This window comes from Malurus melanocephalus, unplaced genomic scaffold (assembly GCF_030028575.1).
Source record: "Malurus melanocephalus ecotype Western Australia unplaced genomic scaffold, MMel_1.1 scaffold_20, whole genome shotgun sequence".
NCBI lineage: Eukaryota > Metazoa > Chordata > Aves > Passeriformes > Maluridae > Malurus > Malurus melanocephalus.
This window is the reverse complement of record NW_026623252.1, coordinates 4,649,799-4,667,782: the sequence shown is the minus strand read 5'-3', so window position 1 is coordinate 4,667,782 and position 17,984 is coordinate 4,649,799. Positions and strand designations below refer to the sequence as shown.

The 17,984-nt window shown below is 44.3% G+C and overlaps 1 protein-coding gene across 1 annotated transcript in view; it reads right to left on the bottom strand.

Annotated features, from left to right (window-relative positions):
• Positions 1-675: 675 nt before the first annotated feature.
• Positions 676-17,984, bottom strand: part of TRPM8 (transient receptor potential cation channel subfamily M member 8) — a 35,491-nt gene continuing 18,182 nt past the window's right edge. The window contains exons 14-25 of the mRNA XM_057389806.1: positions 16,416-16,561; positions 15,533-15,645; positions 14,736-14,952; positions 12,519-12,610; positions 11,658-11,796; positions 10,781-10,952; positions 10,474-10,651; positions 8,176-8,366; positions 6,331-6,430; positions 5,237-5,270; positions 3,766-3,852; positions 676-2,202 (exon numbers count right to left, since the gene is read on the bottom strand). Coding sequence (XP_057245789.1) covers positions 2,182-2,202; positions 3,766-3,852; positions 5,237-5,270; positions 6,331-6,430; positions 8,176-8,366; positions 10,474-10,651; positions 10,781-10,952; positions 11,658-11,796; positions 12,519-12,610; positions 14,736-14,952; positions 15,533-15,645; positions 16,416-16,561 — 1,490 coding nt within the window. The 3' untranslated portion in view covers positions 676-2,181. The remainder of the gene's footprint in view (positions 2,203-3,765; positions 3,853-5,236; positions 5,271-6,330; positions 6,431-8,175; positions 8,367-10,473; positions 10,652-10,780; positions 10,953-11,657; positions 11,797-12,518; positions 12,611-14,735; positions 14,953-15,532; positions 15,646-16,415; positions 16,562-17,984) is intronic.

The following is a 17,984-nucleotide window of genomic DNA, read 5'->3' as shown; positions in this document are numbered from 1 at the left end:
CTGGTGGCAACGCTTGGTATCTGTGAGATGATGCTGCTCCTTTCTGGGATGATTGTTTTTCATGTAAGGGATTGGCAGTAACACAAAAACACCATCAGCTGCTGAGTTTTATGGGACAATTAAATTCTACAGAGACAGTGTGAAGTTTTCTTGTGCTTTTCTGTGTGGTTTTTTTTTGCACTCTGAAGAAAGAAAAGAAGCAGTCTTAAGTTTAAACATACCATTTTCTGTGAGTCCTTCTGAGGCCAGCAGCTGATATCCAGGACAGTAATAAAGTGCAAAGGACAGTGGTAACTCCAGGATGACAAAGTGATCTGCATCTCTGATTATGGCCACCATAAGAAGGCACAGCCACATGAACTGCTGGAAGCACACTTGCTCTTCTTGTGCACATTCCTGTGCACACTCTGGTGCGGTTTCTGGGGCATCCAGAGCCAATTCAGCAGCACCTTGAAGGTGCTGACACCAAATATTGGGCTCTGGAGGGTCATAGCTCCCCTCGGGGCAGCAGCCAGGGCTAGGGCCGAACTGTGGCGGGGCAGGGAGGGACCCCCGGGCTTGTGGCTCACCAATAAACCTGACTCTGGGCAGGGACTGACTCCAGAATTTAGACCTTCCAGAGTGTGGTTTCATTTAAACATTTCCAAGAGAACACATCTCTAGAGCTATGGGCGGTCACACAGTAAGTTTTATATAGGAATGAACTAAAAGCACAGTTTTCACATCCAAGACATACAAATTATATGGGAAAACTAACTTCTAGAAAGGAAATTTGCATCATAAATTTTTGAGATAACTGCCCTGTGAATCAAAGAAAGCCTGGCTCTTTTAGAAACTTTTCAGCAGGAAAACCTAAATATTTCCACAAGTAAACAATACCACTGCTGGGTCCCCCAGCACCATGTCATGCACAGCATACAGCACAGTTGGGCCATGAGATGCAGGTTGAAAGGAACAACTTTTCTGATAGTATCGTAAGGATATAAAGCTAGCAGAGTATCCAAAGAACAGTGTGAAGATGATGAAGGCACAAAAGGGGAAGCTGTATGAGGAACAGCTAAGGGCATTTGCCTTGTTCAGCTTGGAGAAGAGGAGAGAGGAGGGACCCGTCATCATGGAGTGCATATTCCTCTGGAGGGACAGCGCCCGTCTCTGCTCTCTGTGACACGGACAGGACGCAGGGAACGGCTGGAGCTGGGCCGGGGAGGGTCAGGCTGGAGATCAGGAAAAGGTTCTTCCCCCAGAGGTGGGAATGAAGGTTGATACAATACTTTGCCATGTAAATAAGTATCATTTGTAGCTCCTTCAGTTGGCTGTGCCCTCTGTTATACCACACAAAATGTGACAAAATTCAGCTGCTATTTTAGAGAGAAAACACAAAGAGCCACCTCACCATATCAAGCACTGTAATATTTTAAAGCTTCCAACAAGCTCTTCTCCATTTCCAAATGCAAACATCAGCAAACACATGTTGGAAAAATCAGATGAATTGCAACACTCCCAGAATACAAATCAGCAGAAAAGACAGCAGCAAGGATTGCACACGAGGCCTTTGGAAACACTTCCTATATTAATTAAAGTCTCTCCCATGCCACGCTGTAATAGCTGAGCTTCTGCACTGCTGCACAGTTCTAGGTAGAGCAGGAAGGAGTCCACAGTGTTCATGTACAGTCTGAAACAGGGACACAGGGTTGGGCCAAAGGCTCTCCTCAGGGCTATGATGCCAAAATCCAGAGCATTGGGGCATGCCAGCAGGCCTGACAGACAGCCCGTGCAAGGAACAAGTGAGATCTGGATGCTACAGGATGGAATGGGAAGGGAGATGGATTCATTCAGACAAGCAATTAGCACCTAAAGGAAACCCACGCACAGGCCCCTTGGAGTAAAACAGAAAAGCAAAGGGGTTTTGGCAACAGCAGCAGAGCTCTCACCAATAGGAGAGCTTAGCAACAGCAGCTGACGAGGACTAAATGCTGCCACTGGATATTAGGGGAGATGAGAGGAAGGAAGAGTTTGGCTAAGCAGTCACCTCTGTTTCCCCACCACCTTGCAACAAGCAGAAAGGGCGGTTTGGTCAACAAAAATAAGAACAGCAAGAAAATCCTGCTGACTCCTCTGAGACATTGACACTCTGGTGCCTCAGTTGCCATCTGCTTGGGGGTTACTGCCAGCTCCGAGCAGTCATTCTTCATGAGTGGGTACCTGTGTGAGCAACAGAAAGAATTGGAGAGTAGAGCTCCCAGCCCACCTCAGCGCTTTGCTTTTATCCTCACGACATCAGCTCAGGTGCCTGGATGCCTTGCTGCAGCTCCTGGGCTCCAGGAGCTCTCTCCAGCACGCATCCTGCACATGGCATCTTTCTGGAGGAGCAGAGACACCAGCTGTCAGAAGTGACAGCAGAAGAAACACCTGCATGAAATGCCTCTGTAAGGGCCCAACTTCCCTGTGAGGCACGGGGTGCCCAGAGAAGTTGGGGCTGCCCCTGGATCCCTGGAAGTGTCCAAGGCCAGGCTGGAGAGGACTTGGACCAGCCTGGGATAGTGGAAGGTGTCCCCATCCATGGCAGGGGGTAGAACACAACGAGCTTCAAGGTCTCTTCCAACCCAAACCTTTCTGGGACTCTAGAATTCTCTTCAAGGCCTACAATGAGAGGTCCTTTCCACAAGCTCCATCATCAAGTGCTGTCCCCTTAACCAGGCTACCCCACTGTATCTACTTACAACCTGCTTTCCAGCCTCACTGCAGCTCCCCTTGATCTGGGCTGGCCCAGTTTCAGTAGCCCGGGACTAAAGAACCTCCCGAGTTCCACTATTCTACACCCTGTTCTTTAGGAAACTTGGGAGTCCAGTGCCTCCTAGAACAAGCCCAGGAACTTATGATCCTTGTGGATTTTATTAAGTGGTTACATGTCATTCGTGACCAAATGGAACTCAGCTCAAGTGAAAATTCAGTTCTCCAGGAAAATTGTGAGAGAGCTAATTGGGGAATTGCTTGGCACAGGTTTAAGCTCTCGTGGACAAAACCTCTCTGGGGAAGAAGGAGCCAGGCCCTAATGAACATGCTGACCAAGTTGCTCCAGGTTATCCTTGTCAACAGTTACACTTCTCAAACTGCTGTCTTGGCATCCCATCAGTATTCTGTTTTTCAGAATTTCACATCCCACTTTTGTACTTTTGGCTCCAAGACAATTGTTCCACAAAACTGGAGGCCAAAGGACACAATGTTCATGACCAGAAACTCAAATCAGACTGGAGACTTTGGGTCAGCTCATCATGCTGCAGTTTATTGTACAGGACACAGGAAGGCTACAGAGATCCTAATGTCCCGCTTTCCTAGGGGGAAAATAAACCTTATTCCTGCCCTCAATTCCATCTTTTCTATTTGGGTTGTCTGTTCTTTAGAGTTAAAAGGTACCAAGTATAAAGGATTCAGCACGGCAGCTCCTCATTTTCTAGAGGGTCTCCAGCACAAAGACAACTAAAATAACCATGGGTTAGTCACAGTTTTTTGAAGGCAAGTGAGCAAAACAAGGTATTTTAAACCGTGCCAAAAACTGATAGAAACCCCAGATAGAAAACTATATTTTTCAGAAAGCAAAGCACAAATGAGGAAGAGAATTTGGGTCTTCTTTCTCTCCCAGTATCAGACAATACAAATACAAGCACTAACAATTAATACCAACTCTTCTTCCAAAATCACACCAATTTAACTCCAGAAATGCTGGTAACTTATTCAAGGCAGAGAATGGATTTAAAGAGAGCTTACCCTGCTCCGGTAGCTGCTCTCAGATGTCAGCTGCACTCCTTTGATTTTACTGGAAATCTCCTTCAGAAGGCCTTTCAAATCAGAGAGCTTAAAAAAAACAATAAAGAAGAATATTTATGTTTAAGTCCATCTAGCTGAAGGGAAGCAATGCTAATGAGTAACGTACATAATGAGTAATTGCCCCTTCAAATATTACACCAAATGCAAGAGTGGTAAAAGAGCAATTGATTACAATTATAGTGCTCATCAGGGCAATTAATGCAGCAAGCCCTGATGCCTCTGTATTTCAGCCAGTTAAACAGCAGTTACCAGAAGAGAGAAGCAAGGAATGGGCATTTCTTTTCAGGAGAGAATTCAGGTTAGCAGATCTCCTTTCAGTTTCAAGAGCAGCATCACTAGCCACAGACTCACTATTTCCCTTTCAGTCTGGGAAGCAAACTATTATTTTGCAATCTAAATTATCTGACAGCAATCACTTACTCTGAAGTGTATGGGGTCTTTTCACCTGTGAGATCTCAAAAGTCTGTTCTTCACACCAAAGCCACTCCCCACTTCAGAGGCCAAACACACAATTCAATTAAGCCTCAGAAAATACCCATTGTGAAGGTCTTTTAGCATCACAGTCATAACAAGAATATTTGTGTGACAATTCTAGTAATTATGTGGTAGCTTTGATCTCGGGTAGACTGGCAGCTTTATTTATTAATTTTTCTTTTAGCTTTGTTTATAAGCTTTATTTATTAATAATTTATTAATGATTCATAAGCTTTATTGCTTAATGACCCCATGCCTACAGCACCAGAAGCTAAATTTGACAAGGCACCTTTGGGAAGAGGATGCTCCCAGTGTGTGACACCCCTTCTTCCCATCGGTGTTCATGGGCCTATCACACAGCCAGATGCTGCAGTTTTATTGTAAGATGGAAATTATTCTTATAAATTATTTTTATTTCTATTCCATCCCACAAGCAATACTGAGAAACACTCCTCCAGTGCTAATCAAGTGTCCTTCTGCTTCGTTTTCCACCAAAACACAGAGCTCTTGTGGCTTGGAAGGGACCTTACAGGTCATTGTGTTCCACCCGCTGCCATGGGCAGGGACACCTTCCACTGTCCCAGGGTGCTCCAAACCCAGTCCAGCCTGGCCTTGGGCACTGCCAGGGGCAGCCACAGCTTCTCTGGGCACCCTGGGCCAGGGCCCCTCCACCCTCAAGTCAAGAGTTTCTTCCCAATATCCCATCTAAACCTGCTGTCAGTCCAAAACCATTCCCTCTTGTCCTATCACAACATGCCCTACATTCCCACCTACAGAATCAAAGCAGCACGGTAAAAAAAAATAAAATAAAAAAGGGGTTCTGGTGACAGTAACAAAGACTGCACATCACTCTGGGATGCTCATTTTCCTTGCTATGACCCACCCCCTGGCTCACCAGAGACAATCACATCCCCAGAGCAATCTGGGGCAGAAGTACCTTTGCATCCAGTTGTCTAAATCGGTGCACCATCCTAGAAGCAGGAGAACACAAGGCAAAGGGATTAGTCCAGACACTAAGGAAAATTTGGCTAACTCAAGCCCCAACTCATTTTTATTACATGTAAATTACTATTAATAGGATATAATTCAATTTTCCTTCTCAAGACACTTCTGCTTCCAGTACAAAAGAGTTGTTTTGAGATTTGTTTGGCTTCTTATCCAATGCTGCGTGTCTTTGGGTAGCCTTAACCTAAACATTTATTTGTAGACAGCAATGTCCCTGTCCACGGGTATGAAATGGTCTGGTATTTCTTGCCTATTTTATCAGCTCCCTCTCTCTGATTAAGAGAAATAAATACTCTGAAAAATAAATATAAAACAAAGCTCCTGAAAGTTAGCAAAGTTAAGCAATCATACAGAGAAGGTTTTGCTCTCTGGCATTTTTCTGTTTGCTTGCTTGCTTTCTATTTCTCTTTTCTCTTATACCATTACTCTGAAAACACTAGGACAGGCCCCAAAGGTAATGTTTTCATGAGCTGGCAGTCAAACATCCACGTCTAAGTGTCCCAGCTTCAAAATTCCATCATTCCAAAGAGCCTCTTCCCCTCCTCAGAAGTTTTTTCTACTCATACTACTAAACCCAGATCTCCATCTGGATTAATACTGTGGGAATGCTTGCTATTCCAGGTCTAATGGTAAACATTCTGTGCCAACTGTACAAACAGAATTATTTCAGTTTAAAAAAATCGAGTCCAGCCATTCCCCCAGCACTGTCAATTCCACCCAAGTGCCACATCCACATGGCTGATGGGGATTCCACCACTGCCTTGGGCAGCCCTTTCCATAAAGAACTTTCTCCTAATATTCACTGTTCCCCATAATGAGATCTCCAAWTGCCATAGAAAGATGTTTGCTTCTCTGCAGAAGACAAAAAAAGAGCCACCATTTCACTTTAGAAATAAAAGCAAATTTATGCTGAGGTTATTTCCCTATTCATCGATTTGTAAACATCTAGAGCTCCTGAAAGCTTGCCTTCACTAGAAATATTCAAGAGAAAACAAAGAGAATGAAGACAAAGAAGGGCAGACTTACTCTTCTGATGAATCATTCGCTTTTGTATTGATTTTGACAAGGTAATTTTCCTTCATGACAGCTTCCCAAGCCAGGATTTCATTGTCCTCATTCCTTGAGCCTGGGAAACGTATTAGAAGGAAAAAATAGTTAATTTGTCTTTCCAAAGATGCAAAAATGGTGGGTCAGTGTTTGCATTCAGAGGTTAATGATTCCCTTCTCCACACCCCGAGCACTCACAGCCACAACGAACACCCCTGGCACAGCTCTGACAGATGTGACACTGATGCCTTTTACTGAATGCTCCTGGCAGCCAGAGCCACTTCAAAATACAAAATATGAGCAAACAAACATAAAATCCCCAGATTTAAAAAAAAAACAAAAACCACACAAACCCAAAACAAACTAACAAACAATTAACGCCCCAAAGTTGTAAGCTCCAAAAGTTCTTCTGGGTTTTTTTTTTTTTTTTTTTTTTTTTTAGTATTGATTAACACAGGTGCATCTGCTTCAACAGGTAGAGGATGTTCCAGAAAGTTCCTGTCTGGGCTTGAGCTTTCCATTAGTTTCTACATTATCTCATTTTGGGACATTGAGAGTAATACGTGTTAAGAACCATGATGTATGATTTTTCAATGAACTAACAACACTTCAGAATGATGAAGAGTTTCTTCTCTAAAAAGCATTTTGTGGTGATGCTGTAAATTCAAGAGTGACAAAGAACAGCCCACTTTGAGGCATCAAAGTCCTCCAGGACAATACTTCAGCATTTTGTGCTGTTCCAAGAGGACAGCATAAACCACAGGAGTTTAATTTAAAACATAAAATTAACTGAGACAAAAGAAGCCCAGAGCTGGCAAATGGCTGAAGTTCCATTTCCTCCACCCAGTGCTCCTCTGACCTCACAAAGCCCACAGCTGTTCTCCCACAWTCCAACAAGAATTTAAGCACCCAAATCCCAAACATTTCCACGAGATTCAAGTTGGGGAGGCAGSATTTTGCAACAGTCAATACATTAATGTGCTTCTTCCATGCAGCTCTCAGCTCCTATCATCAGCAAAACCACAATCATTTTCTGGCTCCAATTAATTCTCCCATTCTTTCAGAGCTGCAGCATCAGTTGTGCATCATTTGAGCAAACATATCTGCCAAGAAACAGTTTCCCCAGCAAGGAAAACACACAGCGATGTGGACAGCCAAGATGATTTAGTGCTAAGCAATTTTATACCCCAAAGCAGGCTCTTCCTCCTAAACCAGTCAAAAATCCAGCCTGTGCTGCAGGGTAACAGGCAGGTTGCTGATGGATGGGAATTAGCCTGTCAATTAACTCAACTTCTCCTCTCCCAGCTGAGAAAACGCTCCATTTGTCAGGGGGAAAAGCTTGTTAAAACAATTCTTATCTTCGTCCTCTGACAGAGAAATTAAAGGAGAAATAGCTAGAGGAGTGACTTGCCACATTTTTGAGGTGGTTAGCTCATTTGGCCACATCCAGAGGGCCAGGAAACTGTTTGTTCTCTTTCAGTCACTCCCTAGCAAGCAGAATGAATTACAAAAAAGCCAAACCCACACATCTGCAGTGCTGGGAAACTGCACAGGCAGCCCTTAAGGGTCAGGATTCATTTCATATCTTAATTGATTTATATCCACAAGGCAATTATACCTCAAAATGACTTGGACAAGGAAGCACTGCATAAATCTCACTTGAAAACCTGAACCTTCCTGAAGGGATTTCCAACAGCACAGTGGATTTAATGACAGAGGTCTTCCACCGCCCTTGGAAATTCCCCAGCACAGCACAAAATGCCTGCAGTGAGCAYGGAATGGCACTGAGGAATTGCAGTGCAATGAGGAAAAAACCCAACTCACAGCAAATCGAGGGCTCTTTGCTCTCCTTGTTGCAGCAGCACTTGAAGCATTTCCTCATCACCATGAATATGTAGGCGAAGATGACGAAGGGGAAGGGGATGGTCAAGCGGCTGCAGTACTCCTGGACCAGGAAGAAACGCTGGAACTTCCACACCTGGTCATTGTTCTCCTGGACCGATCCCACGGTGTAACTAACGGCAAACACAGAGAGAACATACCCAGGATTAGTTATTCACCAAATATCCCATCCCTCTGGCAGTTTAAAGCCATTCCCTGTGTCCTGTCCCTCCATCCCTTGTCCCCAGTCCCWCTCCAGCTCTCCTGGAGCCCCTTTAGGTCCTGGATGAGGCTCTGAGCTCTCCCTGGAGCCTTCTCCTGTCCAGGTGAACACCCCCAGCCCTCGCAGCCTGGCTCCTTGCAGCATCTCCTCTTGGATCATTCCAGCAGCTCCTTCTCATGTTAGGGGCTCCAATCATTYTGAAGCTGGTGGTTTTTATTGAGCTTATTTAGTTTACTTATTTTAGTTTGTTATTTAGGAGGTTATTTAGTTTGTTCTCCTTCTCAGACAACATTTTGTAAACTAAGAGAGTAGAAAACAACTCATGAAGTTACAAATAAACGGGGAAAAAAGTGAATAGAGAGAAAATACTTCGTGTACTTTTACTCCCTCAGCCCTAGGCAATTTTCTTCTAGCCTAGACACATGAGAACAAGATGCTTCTCCACAAGATACTGTATCTTATTAATTCACCAGATAACTTCTTTCCCAGGAAAGAAAAAACAAACCTAAAACTGGAACATTTCCAAAAAGTTGAAAAGCTCCTGAGATTTTTAGTGAAGGCATAAGGAYGCTCCAGGCATGGATCAAACCCACAGCACTAAGCACTGTGTGAACCACCAAAGGAGCAAACAGCTCCCAGGCTGCCTGATCTTTCAGTGTGACATTAAATGGCAGGTGGATGCTCCCAAAATGCTGAGATCCTAATGGACCTTTACCTGAGATAAATCAAGACCTTCACCTGGTGGAAATTCTCTTTTTGTTTAAAAGATAAATACAACTGGCAAAACGCAGGGGGTTTTTACTGCCGTAACAGCATAAACTAGAATGTTTACCATCAGGAGCTGTTAAAGTTATGTGTTCTAGAAAATATTTAAGGTTTTTAGGGTAGAGCTGGCTTACTGCTACRCTTCCCTTCATTATTGTGAGGTGCCTGCACCCTTTCTAGGGAGTATGAGCACGGCTGTCTGTCCCCAGGTCCTTGCAGGTCAGGAAAACACAGATATGCCACACCAGTCCTGGCTGCCTTGCCAAAAATCACATTTCTGACAGTCTTTAGAGACTGAGGAGAAAAGTTCAGAGCTGAGGGGAGAGCAGATCCTAAAACTGAGGCATTCTCAGCTCATCCCACTCAAAGATCTCATCTCAGGCCAGGAAACACTGACAGCATCATTTGGATGGGAGATCCTCTCGAGGAACACAAAGAATCCCACCAAGACTCTTATTCCCAAAGCAAATTCCAAGCCAAGGTACCATCAAAACACAAAATTTAATCTAATGGTCTTTAAGAATGGTGGACAGAGGTTTTGAGTACTTTTGTTATGTTGTAAGGGASTATAAAGCAGAAAAGGATTAGGGCTGGGAATGGGAACAGAGCCCCAGCGCTAATCCTACTGCATTCCAAGTGAGGCAGGGGAGCAACACACCCCCAAAATCTGAGCAGATGGACTTCCCATACATTGAGTTGATTAACTCAACTCTGGGTCACAGATTACAGTGGAAACAAGAAGGATTTCTGGAAGAAGCCRAAGAAGATATTGCTGGTTTAGAGGTGACAGCACTTTTCAAGACAGAGCTTTTCGTATGTGCCAAGGGGATGTGGCCACTGCCTGTGCTGTGAGTCAGAACAGTAACAGCAGGTCCAGACCCATCCTCACCACACAGCAGCTCAGGTTAACAAAACCAGAGTGCCCTCAAGAGACAATGGTGATAGCTCCTTTATTCACTTGGGGTAAAAGGCCTGAGCCAGCATCACCCCATTGTGTTTCATAATTCCGTAAATTTCTAGCACTGAATGAGAGGCTCCTCACCCAGMACTCTCTTCTCCAGGTACTCATGTGATGGATGCAGTGGAGGACCAMAGGGRTTTGCACCAAGCAGAGGWTGGAATCAAAGCACAGGCAGTAATCCCTTCCAGGACACCACAGCTGCCTTCCTGCTGCTCTCCAGCACTGCACTCCCCCTCCCAGAGATTCACCAGCACAGAGACGACCAGGACACCATCGTGTCTTTGTTACGCACCCGAACATGGCCACGAGCAGATTCACCAGGAGGATGTTGGTGGAGAGCATGTAAATGCACACCAGGGGAATGGTGATCCACTCCGGGAAGCGGGGCTGGTTGTTGGCGTCCAGCTCCACGCACAAGGGCTTGGACTCATTCCCAGAAAAAGTGCAGCGGTCAAAGCTGTAGGTGGTACCTCAGGGGTGAGAGGGGACAGCCAACAGTGAGACCTTTCCTCCTTCAGATCCCTGCCCTCATCCCTGTGGGCTCCACCTTCCCTGCCTTCCCAAGGACAGAGGCTTCCACCCAGCCACGAGATAAATACCATCAATGTCGTCAGGGTACTGGCCAAACATGGCCAGGTAGGGCTCGTAGATGACGGAGCGGAAGATCCACTCCCAGCGGTGCTCGTTCTTCCTCAGGATGCCTTGCCTGGCCACACCAAAGGCCACCATCCACACAGCGAAGAGGAAGAGGAAGAAGAAGACATCTATCATCTGAAAAAGGACAGCAGGCATCAGGTCTGTCTTTCTGCTCCCAATTTCAACAACACACATGGTAACAGCTGACCATCCCCACGCGGGGAACTTCAGAAATGGTCACACAACCGTAAAAGCAAAAAAAAAAAAATGTGTTTTGGAATACAGGATATCCCCCTGGCATCAGAGAGGCTCCAGAAAACCAGAATCATGTGCAAGGACTGCAGCTACAGCCCCTGCAAGGTGAAAGCTTCTGGAAATGCCACTCTGGATGGCTTCCAAGCAGCATTTACAGCCCAGACACTCTGACCAATAATTTCATTAATTTATAGCACTGCATGAGAGGCTCCTCACCACCCTCTTCTTCAGGTACTCGTGTGATGGATGCAGTGGAGGACCAAAATCATCCTCCTGTCCCATCTATCACCACTGTCTCATTTGGGACAGAAATACCACTGAAATATTTGAGATATGGAAGACAAAAGCTGCCAGGAAGCAAACTTCCTCTTCTGTTCTTCAGCCTAATCCTTATTCTTCCCCTCGGCACAGAAAAATGCCCTGCTCTTAATTAGGTCCCATTTAAATCTTAATTCATCCTGTTTAGCAGATTTAACTTGCTGCCATCATCAGAATGTGGTGATTTTACTCTTAAGGGGAGAGGGGAAAGAAAAGAAGTGTCACATCATTTATTTAGACTCTCTTGAACAGCTGCCAGAATCTTACCATCCTCTGCAGCATAATAATTTTGGGTCCTAGATTCCTGCTAACTGTGAAAATATGGATGAGCCTCAGGGTAAAAACTATGTAGTCCAAACAGAAAATGACTCTCCCAGAATACCAAGAGCTTTCATCAGAGTGAAGCCTGATGGAGACAGTAAGAGAAAACGGAGAGAAGCCTTGGGTGAATCACGCAGAGATCAGGTACAATCACAGTGAAACACTGAAATGAGGAAAAATTGGAAAGTGAGGAATTGGGAAAGCAGAGCACAGCAATGCAGGGCCCCACGCCCTCTCCCACCTGATGACAGAAATGGTTAATGCACACCTCATTTACACCCTTTCCTTCTTAGCTGTGTCATCTGTGACTTGGCTCTTACTCTTGAAACAATGAACAGCAAAGGAATTTGCACCTGGAGCTACTCCCACAGCCCTCCAAAACCCTCACAGTGCGACAGCCACAACCCTGCACTGAGGAAACCAGGACACAGTTACAGCTGATGAGCAACAACTTTGGAAAATGTGTTTCCATTATGGCTGTTAACTCACCCCATGATGTCAAACAGCATCTGGAAGAAGATGACATTGTTAGGCTGCTGTAGGGGTAGTCACAGTCCCCTAAAATACAACATAGAGCCCAGACAGCCACACCACACAGTCAGTAACAAAAAATCCTAAAGATCTCCTGCCTTTTTTTTTTTTTTTTTTAATTTTCAAGTCAAGACTTGGCAGTATTTGGGGCTTTCCTAAAGAACAGGGAATTTCATTAACACACTGCTCCCCAAAATGTCATTACAGCTTGTAGTCAAAACCCACCAAGGAAGCAAAGTCATAACATGGACACAAGAGAAGGGCCTGCTCACTGACCTGAACACAATCCCTGCTATGAAATAGAAGATTGCCAGGGTATCCATAACATTCCACAGGTCTGAGAAATACTTGCTGCCGTTCATGTACCACTGGGAAGGGAAAAGAACAGAAAGTAACCCCCACACAGCACAGTTTTCTTGCCGAATCAATTTTTTGTTACACACAGTTACACCAGAGTTCAGATGACTTTTAATTTCCCCCCAAAAAGGAGGTTTAACATAGCCAGCGATGCCACTGGCAACCTGTTTCGTGGAGTTTTGGTGTGACCCACAAAATATAAGGGGGAGATGGGGGGGTCAGTGTTTAAGGGTGGCTGATGCAGTCTGGCTTTTCTTCCTTCACAGACCTCWCTCACTAATCTGCTCCTGGCTACATGCACATACTTTGGATCCAAGAGGCAGATTGAATTTATTCTTTATTTATAATTACATTCATAATTATATATTATTTTATTATATATTAGCTCTCCATTTCTGAATTGCAGGTCCAGTGAGAACCTCTGCTCATTCCCTGACTGGCATAGCAGCCTGGATCCAAATTTCGTGCAAGAACCAACCTCTGCAGTCAATTCAGAGGCGAATTTGGACAAGCAGCCTAATCAGGAGAAACCTCTGCCAGGCCTGGAGAAATAAACTGCACCTCCAATCGTAATTCTTCTAAAATTTTAGTTTTAATTTTAATGATCACAGCTTCAGTGATCTCTAAATGGCACATCCAAGGAAGGCAATCCTGCCCTCAGTTTTATGAGAAACAAATCAAGCGGAGCTTTTTCTAGGCGCTCTGCCCAGCAGCTCCCCAAATCAAACAAAACCTGGGTCCTCCAGACCTGAGCAGTTCCCACTGCTGAGAGGTGAAGTGCACAGAGGTTCTGCCCAGATTCCTTCTCCATGGGGTAAACAGGGCTTTCCTTCACACCCCACCAGCCCACCCACTCACCTGGCTGCAGGCTACCTCCACACAAATTTGGGGCAGAGTCAGACCAATGCACACACAGTCTATCTCAGAGGGAGCCAGGGAGGAATTTTTCTCAGTTTAGAAGATTGGGACACTGCTCCTGAGGAAAACAGCTTTGCAGCTGCAATGCTGGCTTAGGATAAATTTAAATCTTAAAAAAAGTCTCTGTTTCAGCTGCCTCTACTGTCAAATTGGCACAGCCTGGCCACCAATTATTAATGGGATTGCAGGGAATTGCAGSAGTTCTACGTGCTGTGGTAGTGAGAAAAAAGGACATTGTCAGGAAAATAAGGTTTCTATGCCCAGGGCTTTCTCTGGGTACACACAGGAAGTGCAAGGACAGGTCCAGAGACACCAGAACCTAAACCAGCAGAAACAAACACTGCATTAGTGTTTTCATGGCAAAACAAGTCTCACTTTTCCCCCATTCTCTCAGCAAATTGCCATAAACAGGGTCCCCCTTCAACTATTAAAAAGGGAAAAGACCACAGTAACATCAACAATAGAAACATCCTCTGAGCTCATGTGAAAAATGTTATTGCAGGGTGGGATGATCCAGCAGATCACCCACAAACACTCGTGAGGAGACTCAGGCCTTAGAGCAGAGTCAGAAAGCAGAAAACTGCTTTTGGTCCAGAAAACTGGACCAAAACTGCTCTTCTGACTCCCCCAGCACCTTCCCACTGCTCTGGCCACTGACTGGCAGAGACCAGCTTGCCCAAAACCCAACAGATTCCATATGGATGAGGAGAAGGGCCAGCTATGTGGCTGCCTATAAAGGCAATCCCAATGCTTTGGTAACCCAAAGCTGGACCTTGAGTACAATAAAAACTGCACAGATGGTTAAAAGCTAAACAGAAATGTATGAAGACATGTGCCTTATTGGTAAAATTAAAAATAAAAGGGGTGGGGGTAGAGAAGAGAGGCAGGAATTAATTAATAAAAGCATGCACCAAGAWAAATGTGCTAAATCCAACCCTTTTTATCAACTACTCTGGCAAGCCAAGCCAGGAAAACCTGGGAATTTCTATTTTATTCCTATTTTTTTCTTGGGAAACATCTCCAGAGGCATCAGCTCACCCTCGTGGTGCACAGACACTGCAGCTCCAAGGGGGAAAAAATCCCTTCCCAAGCCCTAAGCTGCCCCAACACCTCTGCCAGGAATTCCCCTATCCTGTCCCCCTGCACTGCCTGGGAGGAGCAAAATCCCAAAGTTTTGGCTCTAAGGCTCAACTTGCTGGGGTTGCAAGCGCTGCCTACTTGTCTCACTTCATCACAAAGCAGAATGAAGACCAGCACGTAGAGGATGATCTCCAGGGCCGTGGGCTCCTTCTGGAAATCCATCAGCAGCACGTAGGCRAAGAGCAACAGGAAAGCGATGTAGAAGATGACGTTCCAGGAGAAGACCACAAAGGGGGAGGTGAAGAAAGACACGTAATACAAGAAGAGCTTCTTGCTCTTCTCCACAGGCTTTTTCCTGAGGAATTAAAGGAGGGAAAAGGTCTCAGAGCAGAGCTTTTGTACCTGGAAACATTTGTGTTTGTCGAAGTGAAAGAAGAGCACAAACTCTGGCTCAAGGTGTTATTTTAGAGGTTAAGGCATCCTGCATCCACTGACCTCAGGCACCCCAGGAAACTGGTGCGTTTTCCAAGCTTGGATGGGGCTTGGACAGAGCTGGGGTAGTGGAAGGTGTCCCTGCTCAGGGCAGGGATTGGAACAGGATGAGCTTTAAGCTCCCTTCCAACCCAAGCCATCCTGTGATTTTCTGATCCAAAATCCAAGATCACAGTGAGACACGAATTGTCAAAAGCTCATTCAGCTTTTTTAGTGCCTTTCTTTTAGACTGAACACTGGAACAGGTTCCCCAGAGCAGCTGTGGAGTCTCCACCYTTGGAAATACTCAAAAGTGGACACAGTCCTGGGTAAACCTGCCTCAGCTGTGTGACCACAGGGCTGGACTGGACAATCTCCACCCAGCCTGACTTGCCCTGAGATTAATCAATTGATTTGCTTTCCCTCTGAAAAATATTCCCACTAATGAAAAGTCAGTTTATTACCTGAATGAGATGAAACCACAGCCTATTAATGGGAAAAAGAACAGACACAGGATAATCTTCCAGTTTTTAGTGTCTCTGGAAATCTCTCCATACCACTGCTTGGAWAGGAAATTCTGCAGGGAAGAGGAAAAAACACCCTCATTTGTTCTGCCAGCAACAAAAAACCCCAGGAATGCTATTAGAGGGCATTTGATTTGGTAAAAGTAAACCCCAAATTTTGAGATTTCAATCAAAATATTTGAGATTTCTGTTTCAACAGAAAGCAACAGTGTGCTGGCTCCTTAGAGCAGCCGTCCTCCACCTACGTGACAAGGAGTTAAAAATGAGGCTGAGCAGGACCTGACCTGGTTGATAAAACCCTTACAAACCATTCCATTATCTGCAATGCCCAACCATGCAGGGTGTTACACCCCCACTGTGTTGTGCCAAGGCAGAAATCACTTCGGGAAGCCATCACTACCCAGTTCATTACCATTTACAGCCCTAAATCGATATTGTTCCCTCCTGMTTTAGCATTTGTGTGTAAATCAGCCACCTTCTCTTTCCAGAAGAGGAGCCACACGTCCTGTTAGATTGTTGCAGTAGAGATGGATAATACGACATAAATAATGAGAAAAAGATGTAGACATAGACAGATATAGATTTTTAATTATGGGGTTGAGCTTTTTTTATTTTTTTTAGTAGCAGTGTGCATACTAAGTTTTTTGTATAAATGGTAACTGTTCACTGGTTAATTAGTAGTTCCTTCTCTACTCATGTGATTGATGTGTTGTAAAAGCTGTGGTGTCGTTAACTTTTGTGTTTTTTCTTTATTTTTGGTATTGTTTTATTTTAATTCTTTTTTTTTTATAGATAGTTAAGGCTTTTTGCTCACTGCCATTACCTGCACACCTGGCTGGGCTATGAACTGTTGGTCTCTGGCTTCCACTGCAAGCTCCAGGCAGTTGCTCCCTCCCCAGGCTTCACAGGAGTAGGTCAGMAGCTGCTCAGCCAGCTCTTCATCGCTGCTGTAGCACTCAGTGAACAGCTCTGCAGGAAAAAAGCAGCTCCACACTGAGCCCAAGTTCAATTTCCCACCAATCTGGGTGCAAATATCTTCAGTGTAGCTGTAATTTCATTGTAATTTCATTGTAATTAATTTCATTGTAATTTCATTGTAATTAATTTCATTGTAATTTCATTGTAATTAATTTCATTGTAATTTCATTGTAATATGAAAGCGTGCAGACACAAAAACCCTTTCCACATTTTCAGCATTGTGGAACTCGTGCATCACTTTACAACCCTCCTTGCAAATCTTAAACTTTCCTACAGAATTCTTGTCTGGACGGAAAACTCTAACACTAAATCACACAGAGAGCATTTAGTTCTGCACTAAAAACTGAGCAAAAAATAYGAATTTCTCCTTAAATGACCCGGTAAATCTACTTAGTTCACCCTCTTTTCTCAAATTCAATTTGGCACTGTTCTAATGAATTACAGTCAGTCTCGTATGAACAGCGGGGTTGAAAAAGTCAGAATCTGATACTTTTTCACTGTTCACTTCTTAGTATCTTGCTAAATCATGGGGCCTGAGGGATGCAGATATCTTTAAAAAATGGATTTAAGCAGTTTTTGCTTGGTGGAATAGGAAAGAAACAATTCTGGAAACAATCAAGGTATTTCCAGTGTAGCTTTGTGMTGCTCCTTATAGGATCACAGACTTGCTTAGGTTGGAAAAAACCTCAAAGGTCAAAGTTCAGCACCAAAACCATTTCCTKAAGTGCCAAAAAACCAATCCATGGGGATTCTCAAGACATGGCTAAATGAGGCCATGACAAAGCTGATTTCCTCCAGAACATTTCTAGGCTTCCTACTGAGCTATTTCCAATTCCCTTCACCTGACACCTACTTTGACTGGTAGGGAAAATCTGGAGGGATTTTCTGCACCAGCAAGACACAACCCCTGATAAAATCCCTGAGGTATCACTGTGCTGCATCTCCCTCCAAATTAAGAAGTCAAAATCCTGCACCAGGGGATCTTGCCATCTTATTATCAGCAAGGCACACGATTTTGCAGTTCAAAATCTAGGAATTCAACCCACTTTTTACCTGCAGCTTGTTCTCACTCCCCCAAAGTACTCCCAGAAATTCCAAGGGTGACTTTTTCCAACCTGAATACTACGAGTACTCATGTGGGAAGTTTCCCATTTTTCCATGTTCTCATTCCTTTGCAACCTTCTCAATGTTTGCAACCTTCTTCAGCATTGCCATTAGAGCTGAAGCAGCTTTTCTACTCCATAAAAGCAATTTTCTAGTGCAAAAAAACAAACAAAAAAAMCCCAAAAAACAAAACAAAACAAAAAAACCACAAAAAAAAACAACCTCCCCCCAAAAAAGTTTAAAAAAACCACAAAGAAACCCAAAAAACCCAAAACAAAACAAAAAATGGAAAAAAACCAAAAAATCCAAA